An 18,545-nucleotide genomic window follows, 5' to 3' on the forward strand; every position below is an offset into this window, starting at 1 on the left:
GCTAAATTACCCAGCTCTGTTTTGTCCTCAATTAACTCTGACTTTGAGCAGGCACTTGAACTGAAAAGAAATGGAGACTTGAGAAATTGTAAATAAACAAAAAATTGTGTTTCTGGGAGAGAAGTTAGAAGTCTTTGAGCTCAATCTCCTCACATTATAGATGTGGAAACTGAGGCCCCAAACGTGGCTTGTCCAAGAGACAGATCTTAGTCTTGAAGACAAACACCCTATGAATCCATGAGTTTAGTATTGTACTAGCACCGATTCCTGGCACTGTGGCTTTAGATTTGAGCATGCACTGGACTCTGTGTTAGCTTCATTGATTGAATGGCCCTGGTCAGGCACCATGGCATTTCTGTTAAATGTATCAGGATCCCTTGATACTGATGACCGTGAGGTGCTGGAGCCTGCTGGGGTGAATTGGTTCATTTTTCATTGTCTCCATCCTGACTTCATGGAAGGTCACACGAGGTGGACTAGGGTAATTACTTATCTACTCTGAAAACTCACCTGTGTGGATTTGCCCAGAATTCGGCCCTCTTGTACCTCTTGGGGAACTTGATGGGGGGCTGGTCCCACTGTGATGTCCACCCACCCCCTGCTGGCTCTGTCCCTGCTGTCCTCTCTCCTTCCTCTGTCAGATGTGTACTTTGATGAACAGTACACATCATCATTTTAAATCTGATGAAGGAAAAAGCAAAGCTTTTACACTACAAAGGGGCTTTGGTCCCCCTTTCTTCTTTTCTCCCCAGGCACATGGGACTTAGAAAAATAAGATGTCTTGAGTACTCTTTTTTTGACACCTTGGTGTCAGGCAGCTTCCAAATTCCCAGACCCTATGGTTCTGTTTCAGACTCTGCTGCTAGGTGCTCAGGAGTCTTGGTAGAAGTCAGCCTCCTCTCCAGGGCCCTGCAGCCCCCTGCTGGCCCTGGGAGGCATTGCAGCCTGGTTGTCAGGCGGAGGTGGACTGCACGCTGGAGGGTGTGTCTTCCAGCCTCTGACTCCACTCCTACTTTTCTCTCCTCTGTGCTCTGCTGTTTCGAAACTCAGGGGACTCTGCACAAGAGGTTGCTTTGGAAGAGGATACAGGGTTCTGCCAAGTGACTCACTTTATTCTGAAACACACAGAATCCGACAGGCAGCAAACATAAGTTACTCCCAGCCCTTCACTCCACTGAATCACATGGTGGACCTCTGAAAGTTCTTCTGCTTGGAAAGTAGATTCTTAAAATGTGGGAATTGGGGTCTCTTGGGTAGCTGCTTTCCTGGATTCATTTTCAGAAGGCAAACCTACAACTCAGGTGCCTGGACTTTAGGGTTGTCTTTTCCGGCAAAATCATGGATGGCTTTCTGGAGCGGAACCGGGGCAGCAAGTCTGTGAGCGTGTGGAAGAGCAAAGCTCAGGGCAGAGGACTCCCTGGGTGGTGTCGGAAGGTGGCAGGGAATCACACCAGCAAACCTGTCGTGATGTGCTGTGGCCTGGTGGTGGACAGTCCCAGGTTCGAATCCTGAGTACTTGTTCTGACGCTCAGCACTTGTGTGACCTTGGATGTCGATCACTCTCTCTATGCCTTAATTTTTAAAATCTGTCAAGTGAGGATATTAATACCCATTTCCCCAGAGGGTTTATGTGAACACAGTAAGTGCAAGTCCTGGAACATGATGGGAGCTCAGTGAACGATAATGATTATTATTAATTATTAGACTAATAAATAATGTGGGCTGAACCTCACTTCATGGGCTTTGCTGACCTAAGTCAGCATTTAACCAGCCCCTGCCCAGGGCCAGTAGTCTCTTCCTAAGAATTCCCGTTTCAGCTCCTCGGGGCCCACCAGCCTGCGCTCATTCTGGGAAGCAGCTGACCCCTTGGCCCCAGAGAGGAGAGCTGTGCGTCAGCAGGGGCCTCTGCTCTGCGATTTCCTTTCACCCTTACTTTCTGTCTTTAATAATACATACTATTAATATAAAATAACACATGTTTATCAAAGCAAATTAAATCCTTTGTTGTTTGAGTGTGTTTTGACATAGTGACTCTTAAGTACTTTTTAAATAAACAGATCAGCTTGGTTTAGCATGTAAAAAATTTCCCCTCTTAACTACCAAACATGCTTGTTAGCTAATGCTAATGTTTGTATCTTTTCTTTTTCTTTCAATGTTATCGGGGTTAGTGTTACAACTAGCAGTATTTCCTAATAAAAATAATTAAAAGTTCATTTTATTCAACACTCTGACAAATACTGTATTAGAATCCTAGAGCCCCACTGAAACACTAGAGAACATTAGAGTTTCTGTTAGTAGAAAGTAATTAATTGTCTTGTAATTTCTCTTCTTTACATACTGGTTTTCTGGTTAGCATAGGACTACAGTCTAATTAAGATTCTGGAAGGCAGAGTAACAGGGAAGCTGATTATCAACTTGACTTTCTCACTAGTCAATACTTTGAACGGCTGTGCCCCTATTGTAAGGTGGGGATGCAGACCAGGCATGGGCCAGGACCTCACTCAGCAAGACCTCCCCTTCTCTGTAAACTATGAAAAACTGACGTGATAAAAGTGAAACTCGAGGATTTACCCCCTTAATAGCAGTGCCCTCTGCATCTCGAGTGGTATCAGCAATACCTTAGGAATTTGCCCTGCTTCCAATGACAACATCTCTGCAATGTCTAGGAGCCTTTAAAAAAAAAATCAACAAGAGGGTTAGAGCACAAAGCCTGCATTTACTAGTTGGGTGAGTTACATTAGTTAGTTGGGTATTTCACCAAGAACTTGAGGCAGTTACTGAAAGAACAGAATTGTTTCTGGAGTGAGTTGAGGGGAGGGTATGGTGTAATTTGGCAGAGGGGAGGCCAGGGGAGAGAACCAGGGAGCGCAGACGCAGGGCACCTAAGAACAGAAAGGAGCACCAGGAGATGAGGGGGACGTAAAGGGTCAGGCAAGCATAACAGAGGGAGTGTCGCCTTCCTCCTGATTCTGCTTCAGACGGCCCCTGGTGTCCCTTGGAAGGACTTGCTCTCTGCTCCCTTATTCTGGAAAGGGACAGGCAAGGGAAGGACCTAGTGTTGGTGGAATGCTTGGTATATTTTATTTTTTATTACAACGGCTTTTAATGTTGTGTTTCATTAATAGACGAGGAATTAAGGTTCACAGCTGTTAAATTATTGCCCACCCACGGTCACATCAGCAGTAGATGACTCAGCTGGAACCTGGTCCCAGGTGTCTGTGGCATTTTTCTTCTGAGAACAGAGACTTGTTTCGCTCATAGCTATATTCCCTTTACCTACAGCAGTGTTGGACACAGAACAGGTACCCAGTAAATATTCCGTAAATTAAGTAACCAGGTAGCACCACACTGCCTTCTATCTTGCTTAAGAAGAGTTTTCGATAGTTCTGGAGGTAGATTAAGAAATAAAGAGGACCCCTGGCTGGTGTAGCTCAGTGGATTGAGTGCGGGCCTGCGAACCAGAGGATCGAGGTTCGATTCCCAGTCAGGGCACATGCCTGGGTTGTAGTTCAGTTCCCTGCAGGCCAACTCCCAGCAGGGGACGCACAAAAGGCAACCATACATTGATGTTTCTCTCCCTCTCTCCTTCCCCTCTAAAGATAAATAAATAAATAAAATCTTTAAAAAAAAAAAAAGAAATAAAGAGGACCAACTGCAGTCAGGTTCCCGAGAGGGCTCAGTTTCCTACGAGACTGCTTCCAATGCCTTGTCTATAAAGTGTGCTCTGAAGTTTATGTTTGAAAAATTATGGTGTAATCAGAAGGCCAGACAGTGCATACACTTGACAGTTTATGCAAGTGAAGTAACATATCTCTTTCCCAGGAAGCTTACAGGTGACCGGAAAGCATTTCTGCTATGAACTGGTCACCTTTAAGATGATCCTTTCTGAAGCAGGCAGATTACTTAAGCCTGAAGAAGCTGAGGTCACCATTTGTTATTTGATTGCTCTTTGCTCTAAGTTTTGAGGGCAGCCAATAATGCAGTGACCGCTGGACTTTCACTCTTGTTTTCAAATTAAAGATTTAATTACAGTCTTCACTGAAGATGAACCAAGTGTGAAAATACCTGATCTACTTGGAATGTGGAATCGAGGGAGGAGTGTGTGGGTTGGAGTCAGTGCCTGGGCATTAAAATACTTTCAACAGTAGCATTAAAGGTGAAATAAATTATATTGTGGCCAAATACTGGCCTGTTGGTTAGAGTCAATGAAATTTATTTAATCTTATTTATCTTGTTTTTCAAGCTGGAGAGTTTTTCCTTAGTAATTATTATGATAGACTATGGGCTTAAATCTCCAGGATTTCTAAGGTTTGAAAGATAACACATTTTTGAAATTTGTGGAGACCTGCTTTGCATACTAGTGCATGGTCATTTTGTATTAATGTTTGAGAATGTGGATTTGCTCATCGTTGGGGCTGGAGATCTATATATGTCTGTTGAATCAAGCTTACTTACTGTGTTGTCCACATTTTCAATCATCAGTCAGTCAATGAGAAAAAGTCTATCCAGAACTTACCTGATAGTACCACATTACCTAATTTTTGTAAGGCAGTAGTTTTAAGGAGCTTCTTTTACTCTAGAGCCGGAGAGAAAGTCTGTAGACCTGTCAGTCTCCAGTGTGTCGCTCTGTTGTTTCTGTTCGTGCCCAGAGTGAAGGTCCTTCTGTCTGAGGATTGGGTTTAAGACTGAGTCCATGCTGTCTCATGAACTTGCCATCGTGGACAAATGATACGTGTCACAAAAAATGAGTTTTCCAAATAACTGATCATTTCTCCTACAACTGCCAGTTTCCTTCTCCCAACCTTTGATGACAGGATGTTTACAAATAGCTTTTCTTCTTTCTTGCTTTCAGGATGCGGAACCTTTCTTGAGGCTTCAGGTTCATGGTCACATCTGTTATTTTTAGTTTTCCTCCCCCCTTCCTTGATGTGGGGCTGGCGGCTGTCATTTCTCTCTCGTTACGATAGCTGTTTCTCCACCTTTCTTCTCCTGCATACTCATCTGTCACGCTGGTCAGGAGTGGTTGGGCTCTAGGAAACAGAGCCGCTGGCTTTGACCAGTAAGACTTCTCTTTCATTCACTCATCAACTACTACTTGTTGAGTGCTTACCAGGGGTAAAGCTTTTAACTGGTGGCCACCGAAGCATCTCAGAGACATGTGATGCAGACCTTACCCTATTCTGTGGGAGAGCTGTTAGTTCTGTAATGGAAGAGGATAGGAAGGCAACGATCGTGCTGCAAGAATGGTGTAGGCAAAGTGCTCTGGGCATTGCAGGGCGGGGTGGGGTTTCTGGTACATCAGGAAGGGTTGGCTTTTGACCTGGGCTTTGACTTGTGGAGAGTAGGGAGACAGTGAGACTGACATGGCTTCAGTGTCGGGGCAGGGAACCTGTCCTAGGACAGAACCTTGATTCCAGGTCTGTCCTAGAGTCAAGAGCAGGAGTGAGTCGGGAACGGGTTTAAGTGTAGGGGAGAAGTGGGAAATCAGGGTAGCCCTCAAATGCCAGGACAGTCTGTGAGTTTGAACATCAATGTATGGTTGCCTTTCGTGCATCCCCTGCTGGTAGTTGGCCTGCAAGGAACTGGCCTGCAACCCAGGCATGTGCCCTGACTGGGAATTGAACCTCGATTGTCTGGTTCGCAGGCCCGCACTCAATCCACTGAGCTACACCAGCCAGGGCTGGGAACGGGTTTAAGTGTAGGGGAGCAGTGGGAAATCAGGGTAGCCTCCAAATGCCAGGACAGTCAGTGAGTTTAGACTTTTTCAGAAGCCACCAAAGGTGTTTATTTAGGGAAATGTCTTGTTAGAGACATACTTCTGGGAGAGTAACAGGCCACCATGGGTAAAGTGAAGGAGAGAGAGAAGACTGGATGGGGCAGCCACAAGCTAGCAGGTTAAATATGAGATAATGATGGTGGGAATTCAGACTGTGGTCAGAGGAGGGATGTGGGGAAGAGCTCTGCAGTTCACGAGAGCAGGTCTTGACGCTGCTCAGATGTGAGAGGATCCAAGATAAAGCCTGAGCAAGCAGGGGCAGTGGTCATGCTCAGGACCCAGGAGAGGAGAGAGCATCAGGTTCATTGTTGGAGGAGGAAATGGTGGGTTCAGTTTTTCACACCGTGAGTGTTACATTGAAGGAGGTTCAACCAGGTGGAGATGTCCAGCAGATACTTAAAATACAGAAGTGGTTTTCAGGATGAGAGGTAAATTTTTAAGTCGTTTGCAAGGAAGTGACATTTAAAGCATCTGTGACAAGAGAGGACCAAGTTGAGCAGCTTGGAGACAGTCTGCTTAGGATATGGTTGGAGAAGAGCTGACCAGAGGAAGGGAGAGTCCAGGAAGTAACAGGAGGATGGAAGGAAGAGGCCGTGATCAGGCATGCAGTGCTCCAGCGGGAAGGAGGAAACGCTAGGACAGGCCGCTGGCCTGGGGGGGGCAGCAGGATACAGGCAGTGAAGCTGACTCTTGAGTCAGTCGGGCAGGGATACAACAGAGACAGGATAGTAGGTCAAGGCTGGGGAAGAATGGGAAGAAATGGAGGGGGAGATTCATAGAAAAGGATCAAAAACTGAATTCCATATTTTACACCCAATAGGATGGCTGTAATTTTTTTAAAGAAACAAAACAGAACAGTGTTGCTGAGGATGTGGAGAAATTAGAATCCTTGTGCCTTGCTGGTACTAATGTAAACTGGTGTCATTGCATTAGAAAACTGTATAGCAATTCCTCAGAAACTTAAAAACAGAATTGTATGTGATCCAGCAATTCCACTTTTTGGGTATATACCCCAAAGAATTGAAAGCAAGAACACAAATAACTATTTGAACACCAGTGTGCGTTCCAGCAGTGTTCACAGTAGCCAAAAGGGTGGGCGCGACCCACGTTTGTTGATAAATGAATGAGTAAATAAAATGATATGTACATACAGTAGAATGTTATTCAGCTATAAAAGGGAAAAATTCTGTCACAGCTACAGCATGGATGAACCTTGAAGGCAGTATGCTAAGTGGAATAAGCCAGACGTAAAAAGACAAATACTATGTGACTCCACTAATACGAGGTACCTAGAGCAGATTCACAGAGAAAGTAAGGGGTGGTTACCAGAGGCCGGGGAGCAGGGGATGCAGTTATTATTGTTCAGCAGGTACAGAGTGTCTGTTTGGGAAGGTGAAACGGCTCTAGCCATGGCAGGTGGTGTGGTTGTACAACGCCGTGAATGTACTGTACCCTTAAAAATGGGTATCATGATAAACTTTATGCTATGTGCATTTTACCATAATTGAAAAAATTAAAAGCAGAAAACTAAATTCTGAAAGGAAACCACTTTTCACTAGTTGGAGCAAGAATTAAATAAAAATTGGTCTCATGTAAGTTTCCTTCGTCCAGTTCAGAAGCTCCCGGCCGGAGCTTCTCACCCAGAGACACCCGGGGTGTCTGTTCTCAGAAGCCCCTAGAGATAGGCTGCAAATTAGTGTGGCTTCAGATGGGATGTGGTTGGGAGGAAAAGGAAAATCCTTCTTGGAAGGTAAACTAAAATACTTGTCAAAACGGGAGGTCTTCCCTAATGAAACAATTTAAAAATATAAACCCCCAGACAGGGGCAGGCATGGTCACATTCCATGAATGTTTCATATCACCTGCAGGTTAACCTCTTAGAGCAGACATCCTTTCGTGGGAGCTAACTGAACAGACAGCATTTCAAACCAAAAAGAAATGTTTTGAGAAAAACACTTAATTTTTTAGCTATTGAGATTTTATGAAAAATGTTGAAATATTTTATTGGGAAAATATATAGTTTGTGCTATTGTTCTCTTATGTCTGATCACCCTGAATAAGAACTGTTCCAAAAGAAGGTATTACTCCTGTAATCTGAACTGCCTTGTCCACCCGCGGTGGCTGTGTCATGTTTGGGTGTGCGTAACTTGGGCAGCTGTGAGTAGGCATGTATTCTCCTGCCTGGAATGCCCGGAACTTTCTACTCTGGTATATATTTTATGTAGATGTGTCTGGTGTTTGCTTCATTCTCTGTACCAGAGAAAAATATTAATAATTTCTAGTCTTAAATTTCCTGTAGTGCTAGTTTAAAAGAAAGAAAAGAAAATGTTGACACGGTATGATAGCCAATGCCGATGGAGTTTTGTATTTGCTTTTTGCAGAGGACAGAGTCTCCTGGTAGTTAGGATAAATAATTTACCTGACACAATCTTCTGACACGCTGTTAGCATATCATTTCATATTAAATGCAAATGTTATACAAGTTCTACTTAAGAAATGGCTCATGAACTTTCTCTTATGTCCATTTAATTACAGTCTCAGAATATTTTTAAATAAAGGACTTCCTAAAAACCATATAGCTAAAGCTCACATCTTCCATGTCTTGTTAAACAGTGTGTTTTATCAAAGACGATGTAATTTTAAAGTGAAAGCTAGCGGGTTAGACAGCACCCATTCTGGGTCCCAAGCTCATTCTGGAACCCAGGTTAGAGGCATTATTCACTGTCCTCGTGACTGGCTGTCCTGGCAGTGGCACTGGCTCCAAAAATTTGATTTTTTTCTTAGTCTTAACAAGAGGCCCATCAGCCTGAGTATGATTCTTTCTTCTCAATGTGAAGAAGATGTGCCTGAAGGCTACCTTAAAACTTTTCCTTGTTGCAAACTCCCTGGACAGAGCCAACCCAGTTTCTAGGATGACAAGTGCCATGGCCTGCCCCGCGGGTCTGGTTCCTCCTGGATCTGAGAAAACAGCCTTCCCAGAATGAAAGGGGGATTCTATTCCACAATCAGCTCATAAAGCATCTTCTTTGCCTGGACTACCTTAGTTTCTCAGATCATCACATTGGTATTTTTACCCTGTTTTCAAATGCAGTTGTTCCTGTGACCACCCAGTCTTGGTGCTGAACTTGGATTTGAACCCTCATTTGCATTGCAGAGTCTCCAAGGAACATGGTCCTTCGTGCTCAGTAAGAGCTGGACTAAGACCCTGGTTGCACCTCTCGTCCCAGGGTGTGTTTGACGCTGCTTTTCTCTTTGCCCTGGCACCTGGCCTTTGCTTTAGAGTTCCTGTGCAGTAAATACAGATGGAATTAAATGAAACCTTTGCACTTCAGAATCCTCAAATCTGGTTTTGGACTTGAGACTCTATTTGCCAATGTGTGTGAGGGTCAGCCCTGTTTTGTGGTTGCAACATGCCTTGTGAAGACTAAATTCCATGGTCATTCTCACTTGAGCATCCATTATTAAACACCTACTGTGTGCCCTGGACTGTGCTAGACAGTGCATGGTAGGTGTTCTCAGCTCCACTGCAGTTTGCCAGATGTTTGCTGTAGCCCCTTCTGCCATGCAGGTTCTCCTGGCTCTCCATCCCAGCCTGGTACAGCAGATTCTTCTTGCCTCCTGGCCCCGCCTCAGGAAGTGTTATATGTAACTGAAGTCCTGTGCATGATGCTGTAAAAAGCGTAAAATAACAGGCTAGTGTTTCAGTTTGGAATTCATCTTAACTTTTAGTCTCTGGGTATGTAAAGAAAGAAATAAGATAAAAGTTACCTTTGCCTGAACATCAGAACTGAAACTTGTTTGAGAACATTGAGGGATATTTGAGCTGTATTGTCACTGATTTTTTTCCCTTCCCATCCAGTGTTTAATAAAAATACTTCTCATTTCTTGGTCCTGTCTTAGAAGAGTATAGATACTAACTCAATCTTCTTCCCTAGAGAAGGGCCAGGGGGGAGGGGACAAAGAACATAATGATTGACATGTATGTACAGCCTTGAAGTTTACAAACTGGTTTGTCATATATCATCTCCTTGACCCTAAAACTCAGCTTTGTGAGATACATGATTATGATTCGCCTGCCAGGAGTCAGAGCCCCGCACCCAGCCCACCTGCCCTCATTGGTGCACTCACATGATGGGGAAACTGGTCTGCCTCTTCAGAGGTGAGAAGCTGAACCAGGAGCAACAGCTGCCTTCTGATTGCTACCCCTCAGATGCTCGGGATCAGTGACACAGGGGAGCAGCAGGTGTAGTTGCGGACTGCAGAGAGAAGGATAGAAGCCAGGAAGTGACATGAGAACAGTAATTCGTATACCACACCTGGTGCCGAGGTGCCGGGTGAGCAGATGCTAAAGCTGTGCCTGACTGTGGGCTTTTCAGCTGTATCAGGCTTAGTGGGGCCCTGACACTTTGCATAGAACCATCCTGAGTGCTTTACTGCGTCCCCATTTTACAGATGAAGAAACCAAGGCATGAGAGGTTAAGGGACATCTGAGATGTTCAGGTAGTAAGAGATGGTCTGTCTGCTCTGTTGCATTTTCATGGAGTGTCTCCTACCCCGGCAAGCCCCGCTCAGTCAGGGCTCCACGTACCCAGTTGTAGGTTAGGACCCATGAGCCTCTTCCTGTGGGGCATTGAAGCCCATGCCCAGTACTTCCCAGAGTTCCCAACTTCTAGGACAAACTTCAACTCAAAATCGAGAGATTCTTCCTGCTTTCAAACACTGCTGTCCAAAGGGGATGGTTTGCTAGATCACTGGATAATAACGCTTTTTGTGTGTGGTGTATAAACCTCGTCCGCAGACAATCTGTTTGATTTAGATTTGGCACCCGACATCTTGTCACCCCACCCTCAAAAAATGAAAAAGGCCGAGTACAAGTAACTTGGGACCTGTTGTCCAAGTGAGGAAGAGGTGGTTTCGCCTTTCGGATATGGCACTGACTATTACGTAGGCTCAGAATGAAGTAAGCGTGTGTTACTGGTTCCAGGCTCTCAAAAAGGTATGTGTGATCTGGGGTGAGTAGACCTGGTACTAAGTGCTGACTGGATCCTGGCAACTTCAAAAGCAAGAGTCACCTGACTTTAGGACGTTGAAACTTAGACGGTAGACAGAAGCAGCAAGGAAACGAGTGTGTGCTCAGTGATTATCACCATGACCCGTTGTTAGCCTCACTTCGCAGATGGGCAAACTGAGACTCAGAATGCTTAAGGCCATTGCCCACGTAGTAGAGGGCATTTCTTCCCCGTCCGTCTTGAGGCTATTCCACTGAAGAGGAAAAAAGAGGAGAGTTAGTTAAAGTGAGGAGTGTTACCTCAAGATGTTGTTAGCAGAGAGAAGTAGAAGCCACACTATGTTTAGGTTCAAAACTGAGTCTGTTTTCATTAAAACTGTGCATTAGAGAATCTTTGAATGTTTGGGTTGTGTGTACCATCAAATGCTTCCTCCCTGGATGAGACGAGTCAGTTGAACAAATAATGAGTTAACCCCTCACATACACACTTTTCCACTTTCGAAGGCGTTTGGGAAGAAGTCAGTCAGTGAAGTCTCTGCAACTGCCGGTGAGTTAGGGGGTGAGGGAGCAGCCAGGGGCATCACCACGGCTGATGGGCAGAGGCGTTTGGGGAGGTGAGGACCCAGGGTGTGAGTCCTGTCAGGGTGGGGCTGCTGTCAGATGTTGCTTATTTGTGGGCTTTCTTTGAAAGTCCATTTGGTTTGGGTGACCCCACCCGCATGAAATGAACATGGAATTTGAGGCGCTGGCAGCTGCAAGCCAGGAGGATCTGCTGTGCAGGGGGTGCCTAGGAGTGGAGGAGGAATGTCTGGCCCAAGATGATTCTGCCTGGGTGCTAGGTGGAGTGGAAGGCTGAACAGGGTCCCTTCTCTCTTCTCCCTTTGTATGTACTGCATTGAAACACACAGAAAAAGATTCTTCCCGTCTGTGTTTAACTGTGCAAGGTAAGGGAGTAGGTTTTAGCGGATTAGCCCTTCGCTTCTTAAGCAGTAGGGAAGCTGGTCTGCAGCTGTGGCTGTGCCAGGCTGGGATCCCAGGTCCTCAGATTCTCTGATGTGCTACAAAAGGGTGCTTAATAGACTTCTGTTTATTTGGAGAATGAAGAAGTCCTTGCCCTGCCTGGTGTGGCTCAGTGGATTGAGTGCCGGCTTGTGAACCAAGGAGTCGCAGCTTTGGTTCCCAGTCAGGGTACATGCCTGGGATGTGGGCCAGGTCCCCAGTAGGGGGCACACAAGAGGCAACCCCACACTGATGTTTCTCTCCTCTCTTTCTTCTTCCCTTCCCCTCTCTCTGAAAATAAATAAATACAATATTTTTTAAAAAGTTCTTAATGGGAGAAGGGAGTCAAAAGTTTGTTTTAATGTTATTTTAATATTATTTTGTGAATTGTGTATACAATTTCACAAGAAATTTGAAGGGAAAGAGGTACTGTTGATACTGTGTAAATATGTACTTTCTGCTACAAGTTCACTTCACTTTTTAAAATGGGTAATTCCCAGTGCTTACCAAGGTTATGGTATTTGTGTCAAGGAAGAAGCACTGATAACTTCCTTACTCCGTTTGCAGGAACTCTTCTTGACCGGGGCTTGGCCCCCTCTCTATGCAACATGCAAAGTGCAGAGCCGGCCCCTCTCCAATTTGTATTAGATTGTAGAACTGACATTTAAGATATATTTCCAAGGAAAGCATAATCCTGAACAGCCCCTCTCTTATCACTGTTCTTTAATTACACTTAGGTGGAAAAAACACATTTAATTGTTTCAAAGATTTTTTTTTAGTAAATATATAGTAAGTGGGGAAAAGATTTTTAAAAGGGGCTATTTTTTTCTCAGCTTGTGGTTTCTAATTACATCAGTTACAGCTTAGCCTTCCTCTTAACTAGAGTACAGGCATGAACTGGAAAAGAATGAGCTAATCCATGATAGATCAGGTTGAATAAAGATCTCCATTCATATCTTTAGCTTTTATCCCTTGTTCTGAGTGCCAAGAATTAATGCTGTTTGAAAGTGCAAACTGAACCTGCCAAGCTTTGGACAGCTAAGATAATCCTAATTATTTTGGATGTTAGTGAGAAGGGCCACAGTTCCACTCTGGAAAAGAGTTCTGTTGTGAAACATTAAATATCTGCTAAGTGGTAGTGATTGGACATGATTTTATTTCCAAACACTATGGTTATCATGAAGCAGAAGAATCTGTTGTTTAAGAAATATTCATCAGCTTTTCATCAGACTCTTAGGCCTGTAAACTCCACGAAACCCAAGAGGCCAGCACGTTCTCCTGTTCCTGTCAGCATCTAGGTGAAGAGTTGCTAACAGTTGAAGAAGGCCACTTGCATTTTTATTTTTAAATGGTTTCTTAGTGAGAGTTTAATAGTATTTAACATATAGAGGAAGAAATTTTTTTTCTCGAGCATGAATATCCTGTTTTCTCACATCACTGGAAGAGAATTATTCGTTCCAGTCCATTGACTTCCAACAAATCATTCAAGTTAAAAGTCAGGGGTCTTTGCAATGTCAAAAGATTTAGCAGTTAGAGTGGTTTTTGTTTTGTTTTTCAGAGAGGTGGGGTTTTTTTGTCAGTATACAATTTTTTCTAAAAAGAATACTGATCGTTAGATGGTATCACTGAATTTACCTTAAGGTTTTTTCCCCAACATTCGTTTTTTATAAGAGTAATTATGTGTAAGGTTTTTTGTTTGTTTTTAAATAATAATAAAGACCCTTTAGCTTCTGTAGACAAATAGGCTACTTGAGAGAAAACAGATACTGGGCTTGCTGGTTCAAACAAGGGTCAACCTCAGAGGTTTACCCACCTTTCATTGTAACCTAAAAAAGATCAGATGGGCAGGGTTTCTTTTTAAAAAAATTTTCCCCTCCTTTTTCTTCCTTTTCAGTCTCTACTTTGGTCTCCAGAAGTTATTTCTTCCATTTCTGTAAATACCAGGAGCCTATTGGTGATTACAGGGTAGCAAAATGCTGAATTGTTCATTGCCTGCGAATGCTTCCTGCCCCCAACCTCTAGGCAGCTCCCCCTCTCCCTACCCCCAACTCAGCACCAGAGCGAAGCACAAACATCGTTACTGATGCAGTGATGGTGTGCTGAGCATCTTTGGGCCCATTACTCTTTCTTTCTTTGGGCTTATTCCCCAAAGTGGAATTACCAGGTCAGAGGCTATGAACAGTTTTATGGTTCTTATTACATGTCACTAGATTGCTGTCCAGAAGGACTGAACCAATTTCTAGGGCTACCAACAGCAGACCTTTACCTATAGTTCCACTGACACTAGGCATTAGCATTTTCGCAAAATAATTGAGAAGCCTTTCGAGGTGAAATAGCCTTGCGCAGGGCTCATTAGATTCAACTTAAAAAGCAAAAAGTGTAATTTTGACTTCTGAATTTTTAATTGGTATAAGATGATTTACATTGATCAATTATTGTTCTTCCCCTCCCTCCCACTCCACAAAGTGTAATGAAGCTGCATTAAAATGGGGAGGGTACCTTTAAAGATGGTAAAATAGATATTTTGGACATTAGTTACTAAGATAAACACTTTGAAATCTTCAGTGCACTTGGATCTACTTTTATGAAGTGTGCTACACAGCGTGAGTTAAACAGTAGGTTACTGTCCCTAATTTCAGGAGCCCATTATTCAAAGACTGCTAAGCCTGGAACAGAAGTAAAATAACATGGATTTAAATTTTGTGTGGAGAAATGCTTTCAAATATTCAGGCATATTTCAAAACAGGTAGACTTCATTTATTTGCATCTTCTCTATAGTATAGTCATGCACTGAGTGTGCTTAGAACCTCCCTAATCTGTGCGGGTGATACTTTGCATGCTTTTGTAGCCCCAAGTCACAGGAATACTTTCCAGTACCCACAAGGCAAGTGGGGGTAAAAGGGGTCTAGCCGCAAATTCCTTTCTTTTGCAGAATTCCTGTATCTCCCTTTTGTAGTCACAAAATCCTTTATGTGGGGAGTGGGAGGTGTGTGACTGGTCTGAGGGCATCTCCTAGTTCAGCTACTACCTGAAGGCAAAGGCAGGCCCTGGGCTCAGAACGTCTGGAGAACACTCATCTATTCCTTTATAGCCTCTGTATTATCCTGACAAAAGCCAATTGTTTCGCCTCCTTAAAGCCACAGAGAGTTTAGGGAGATTCAGTGGCCAGTGACTAAATTCATCACCCAAGGGTGGGACAGTGCAGGGATGAAAGCAAGCTGAAGGGGTTGGGCTCACCAGTGCCACACTGCCCTTGGCAGCTTCCACAGGGTCCTTATGTAAAATGGAGAGAATGATTCTCTCAGTGAATGGTTTGAGGATAAAACACCTCACTAAAGTATGTGGCATACAGGAAGTAGTAAATGTTCATTCAGAACTTCTGTCCCTGCTTTGAGGTGGTGATGGAGTTTGGCAGATGAAGTCTTAGATTCTGGCTGGCTCTTGGTAGGCTCTCCAGACTGCTGTATAAGATGTCAGAGCAAAGTCTATCACCATTGGAAAACATTTGTATATATTTGCATATACAACATCCTTGTGCATTTAACACAATTCATAATTCATCTTAGATTTGCTGGGAATTTTAAATCCATTTAACAATTCAAACTTTAGAAGCTTTTATGAACTGCAATAATATGAAGGCTTCAGAATTCATAGATGTCCAGTTTTTTTTGTTGCTATTACATATTTATATATGTCCATGTATGCTTATTGGCATTTATAAAATACCACTATTTAATAGTTCTTTCTTTTAGAAAAAAGGTGACAAACTATTACTCTTGCATTTTATTTAAGTTAACTAAACATATGCTGTCAATATCAAAATAATTGTTTATCGGGAAATTAACCTAAATTATTTTTCAAATGTACTGTTTTCAGATCATGCCTTTCCTTACTGGATATTGGGTGTAGCTCTACAAAACTGTCTTGTCTGTTCATCTGTCTGTCACATTAGAAGAAAGGGCCTTCCTGAAATAATTTGGTCCAGCGGAGTGGTTTAAAGCTCTGCTTCTTAAATCCCAGCCCTGTTCTTTTATTTTTGTGCGGTTTCACTAGCTGCAGCAAACCTTTTCCAAACCCATAACAAGTGTAAATGGTGTTCTCTTGTAAAAAGGTCTCTTCAGCATGGTAATATACCTTATTAAATTCCAAACATAATAAGTATTGATGGCAAACACATCAGGACCCAGTACAGCTTCTACTATGATTTAGTTCTCTACAAATGACTTCAACACTCAGCTCCCAATGCATTTTGCTAATTACATCATAGATTTCCCTATTGATGAACACAAGCTGAATTAACACAGGAGCACTAATGTACCCTTTCACCATTATTGTTGTACAAGAAGCCGTGGCAGATGCTGGCAGTTAGTTACACAAACATTAGTATTAACGATTGGCCATTTGGAATTGGTGACAAACTACTGCCCGGCAAAATCCTGAGGCTGAAACCAATCAGGAAGTTAATGAGGAGAGAAATTACCACTGCAGCTTCCCCTTAATTACATTCACACTAGGCAGGAAGGGAGTTCTGGGGGTGGATCTGAACTCAGCTAAGGTTAAGAAGGTCAGAGACCCTTTTGCTTTAATTTTGTATCTACTGTGGCTTGTAAGGTTGCAAAAATTGTTTAGCACTTTATTACTTTTGCATTCTTCATATTTAATGTCAGTTTTTAATAGAAGTCTTATTTCACAAGTTTGCTTTTTAAAATCTTGACCTGAGTTCTATTTTAGTGTTGTGGTATAATTCAATTTCTTTACTTTTTGTGGTCTTAAAAAGTTTCTCTCCCATTTACTGCTTTTTACTTTTTAAAATGGCATGTCTGTTATGTTTGCTGACTCTCTCTACCACCACCAAGTGTTTGCTCCCCTATATCCAAGAGAACGGGAAAGTTGATAAGCTATCACCTTCATTGGCTATATATTGAAAAACTAGGGTTACCTGTCAAATGGTGGAGATACATGGGTGGAGTCTTGCTTGGGGTAATTTGTCAGATTGATTATTCAACAAGACAGGTTTATTAGCATCCTTTATATAAAGGAGGGCTTCTGTGAAGGGTGGAAATAGTTCCCCCAAAGAGGGGAAGACTGTTTTTTGTTTTTAATGAACATAAAACTGGAACTCTGCTAGCTAACTTCTCCCTGTAGTTAAGTAGATAATACTGTGTAGAAATACTACTTTTATATTCTAAAGAAGTACTGAGGACTTTAATGTGTCTATAAAAACACTCAACTGGGAATAGAAGTGCAGAGTGCCTCTTTCTTTGTTGAAACCTGACTGAAGACTGAATGTAGAAATACTAGACACTTTTAACACTCTCCTCCCTCTGTCTCTCCCCACTTCCCAGTGTTCTCGCCGCCCAGCAGTCAAGATTCTGGCTTGGTTTCCCTCTCCAGCAGCTCTCCCATTAGTAACGAGAGCACAAAGGGAGTGCTTGAATGTGAGTCGGCCTCTGAGCCCAGCAGCTTCACCGTTACTCCTGTCATCGAGGAGGATGAGTAAGCCATGCCCCACGCCTTTGGTGGTTCACTTGGAATAGCAGGCTTATTCCATGTATACACAGGGTTTGTTGTTAATATTTTGCCTTGACTTAACTGTTGAGAACGTGTTTGGTTTATACTCATTAGGTCATTAGGTCTTAGCCCAGAGGCTAAAATACATTTGGAATAGTTTAGGATTGGTGACTACCATTCCCAAGAGTTAAATGGTTTGCTTATGGAATTAAAACAATAAATAGTAGGGCTCCTCATTTTTTATGACACCGATTTACGTGTAGTTTTCAAGAAATACAGTAATTCATTCAAGTAAGGAATATGCTTGCACCTAAATGTGTCATAGCTATTAGATACTTTAGTTTTAAAATGAAATCTTAGGTACTTTAGACATTTTTGAATTTTAGTATTTTCATAAAACTTTAGAAAACATAAATTTAGCCTGACTGGTGAGAAGAAAGGAGCAAAGTTAGTGGTGGTTTTAGAAATCTACAGAAGGTCAGTAAGTGGAGCTGTGTTTGTGTTGCTGTTGGAAAAGCCTAGTTCTCACCCCACATCCTCAAAACATGTTTCCTTTCCAAAACATAACTGAAAGACAGTTAGAAGAAAAAAGTTACTGCTCTTAGGAATTGCTGCCTTTTCTGTAAAGAGTAAGTTGACAACAGTACAATTTAAAGTAACCCCAGTAAGGCAGAGATCCTGGCTGTTGTTCCTAGAATAATATAAGAGTTTGCCATATACATTCTTTCTACTACAACAAAAAAATGGATGCAATCTAGATTATTTTGTAACCTTAGGTTGTAATCTGATTTGAAAGTAAGTACATCTTTAAAAGTTACTAGACATTTCGGAGTTCATTATTTTGTTAAAAATTGCTTGTGGCATACTTCCTTATGTAACAGAAGCCATCCTGAAATGAAACTAGTCTTAAAAAATTCATTGTTCTGTAGTTGCAGCTGTACCTGAAATAAAAATGTTATTGATGACTGAATTTTCTTGTGTGTATATTTGGTGAGCGATATTAAACAGGAAAAAAGAAATTACTTGTATTTTCTTCGCTCTGTGCTTTGAAAACATCTATTTGATTTCACCCCCATCTGTTGTAATCAATAACCTGACCATCTTGTTTTTTATTAAATGCACTTACTCTTAATTTCATCCACCAGTGGTTTTAGAGAGAATAATGTGGAGTTACCTATATAGGTTTGACATTATAAATCACTTCTTGGGGCTGAATCGTATAGTGGTATCGATTGATCCTGATATATCACA

At 42.5% G+C, this 18,545-nt stretch overlaps 1 protein-coding gene across 1 annotated transcript in view; it reads left to right on the forward strand.

The window, feature by feature from the left end:
• DMRT1 (doublesex and mab-3 related transcription factor 1) overlaps window positions 1–18,182 on the forward strand; it is a 97,502-nt gene extending 79,320 nt beyond the window's left edge. The window contains exon 5 of the mRNA XM_037061668.1: window positions 17,129–18,182. Within this exon, the coding sequence (XP_036917563.1) occupies window positions 17,129–17,283 (155 nt within the window). The 3' untranslated portion in view covers window positions 17,284–18,182. The remainder of the gene's footprint in view (window positions 1–17,128) is intronic.
• The last annotated feature ends 363 nt before the right edge of the window (window positions 18,183–18,545 follow it).

Source organism: Sturnira hondurensis, unplaced genomic scaffold (assembly GCF_014824575.4).
Source record: "Sturnira hondurensis isolate 20B ecotype Veracruz unplaced genomic scaffold, ASM1482457v3 Scaffold0013515, whole genome shotgun sequence".
Classification (NCBI taxonomy): domain Eukaryota; kingdom Metazoa; phylum Chordata; class Mammalia; order Chiroptera; family Phyllostomidae; genus Sturnira; species Sturnira hondurensis.